Source organism: Antrostomus carolinensis, unplaced genomic scaffold (genome assembly GCF_000700745.2).
Source record: "Antrostomus carolinensis isolate BGI_N321 unplaced genomic scaffold, ASM70074v2 scaffold38463, whole genome shotgun sequence".
Lineage (NCBI taxonomy): Eukaryota > Metazoa > Chordata > Aves > Caprimulgiformes > Caprimulgidae > Antrostomus > Antrostomus carolinensis.
Genome location: NW_010307968.1, coordinates 1 through 1,746, shown reverse-complemented (window position 1 = coordinate 1,746; position 1,746 = coordinate 1). Strand labels below are relative to the sequence as shown.

Below are 1,746 nucleotides of genomic sequence, written 5' to 3'. Positions count from 1 at the left end.
CCCCCCAGCAGAACAAATAACTGCTGCTGTCTGCTGGTGGCAAGAGGATTTGCTGCCTTTTCTCCAGAGCACCAGCCCCTGCCACCCTTGGGACATGGGGCTGCATCCCATGGGAATCAAATCCCACCAGCTGCACCTTTGTGTTGCACTCAGGGTTCTGCACTCACCTTGTGCAGGGATGGGTGCTGGGTGGATGGAGCTGGAGGTGGTTGGAGGCTCCAGCTTTGGGGTTTCAGCAGTGGCACCCAGGTTTGGAAGAGCTGGGGGGTCCTTGGGGCGAGGAGCCAGGGTGCCAACCTCGATCTGCAAACACAGCCTGGACGTGAGGGTTGGGGTGGCTGAGTGAGTCTTCCAGCTTCCCTCCAGCACAGGAGGCACCGGTCAAGGGGTCAAGGGAACTGGGTTGGTCTTATTGAGCAGCCAGCTCCTCCTTGGAGAGCTCTCCTAGCTCAGGGATTTGGAAACCCCACCCCCTATTTGCCCAGAGGGATGCAGGAAACCTCATGTCTTGGCTTCCTGCAGCGATGCTCTGGCCAGGCACTGGCAGGGGAGAAGGAAGCTGGTGGAGGTTGGGGTCAGGTAAAGCCTTTTCTGCCACTGGCCAGAGCAGTGGAAGACCCACCAGAGCTCGTAGGCTTGCTCAAGAGGCTGGTTCTCCAGCTGTGCCCCATCCATCCCTCAGACCAAGCCCCTTTCTCAGGATGCCTGGAAGTGTTCTTGGCCAGGTTGGATGAGGCTTTGAGCAACCTGGTCTAGTGGAAGGTGTCCCTGCTGCTGGCAGGGGGGTTGGGACTGGATGAGCTTTCAGGTCCCTTCCAATCCAAACCATTTTATGATCTTATGATGCACCCAGGGAAGATCTGCCCCATGCACCGGGTGCTCTCCTGTGTCCCCCTCACCTTCGGAGCAAGGTCACCGTAGTCATAGAGCTCCTCATAGTTGCTCAGGTCAAGGATGTCACCGTAGTTGTCCAACGTCAGGTCGTAGTTGTCCAAGTCCAGGTTTTCGTAGAGTGCAAGTTCAGCTTTTGGCTTCTCTGCCTTCCTCCTCTCCTTGGCTGGGACAGCCCAAGCTGCCCCCAGACACAGGCTGGTGATGCTCAGCCAGGCCAGGGTCCGCATCCTGCACCCGGCTGGGGTCACCGTTCTGAGGGCAGAGCTGGGGACCATGGTCGCAGGGGTCACAGGGCTCTGACAGGGCCAGCAGTGCAGGGCAGGATGGGACCAGGAGCCCTGAAACGGTTACAAAGCACTGACAGCAAAGAGGGATGGGGAGGCAGAACCGTCACCCTGGCTGCAACCAGCCCCACTCTGCAGCTGTGGTGGGGACTGCGGCCACCGCAGGGGACAAACAGCCTCTGTCCCCAGCCCTGGGAACATCACATTGTCCCTTTTCAGCCCATTTCACGCTCGGCTGGGCAGCTGTGCAGGAGAGGCCCCACAGCCGTGCTGGGCTGCCCTCGCTTCCCAGCTTTCCCAGCCCTGAGGAGATGGTGAGGGGGTCACAAGGTGATGAGGAGATTGGGGTCCTGCTCTGGCCCCTCGAGGTGATGGGTGAAGCTGGTCACTGTCCCAACAAACCCAGCAGGCAGGCAGGAATGACCCCAGGAGTCCTGGCACTCTGCTGCTGTCCCCTTTGGTCCTCCCTGCTCTTAAACCTGGGTCTAAAGCCCAGGATGATGTTTCTCAGCCTCCAACATCCTGGGAAAGCCAGTGCCGGTGGGACCAGAGGACACAGTGTCACTGT

At 59.5% G+C, this 1,746-nt stretch overlaps 1 protein-coding gene across 1 annotated transcript in view; it reads right to left on the bottom strand.

The window, feature by feature from the left end:
• Positions 1–1,136, bottom strand: part of OPTC (opticin) — a 3,112-nt gene extending 1,976 nt beyond the window's left edge. Inside the window, exons 1-2 of the mRNA XM_010165629.2 lie at positions 900–1,136; positions 168–303 (exon numbers count right to left, since the gene is read on the bottom strand). Coding sequence (XP_010163931.1) covers positions 168–303; positions 900–1,121 — 358 coding nt within the window. The 5' untranslated portion in view covers positions 1,122–1,136. The remainder of the gene's footprint in view (positions 1–167; positions 304–899) is intronic.
• Between the last annotated feature and the right edge of the window lie 610 nt (positions 1,137–1,746).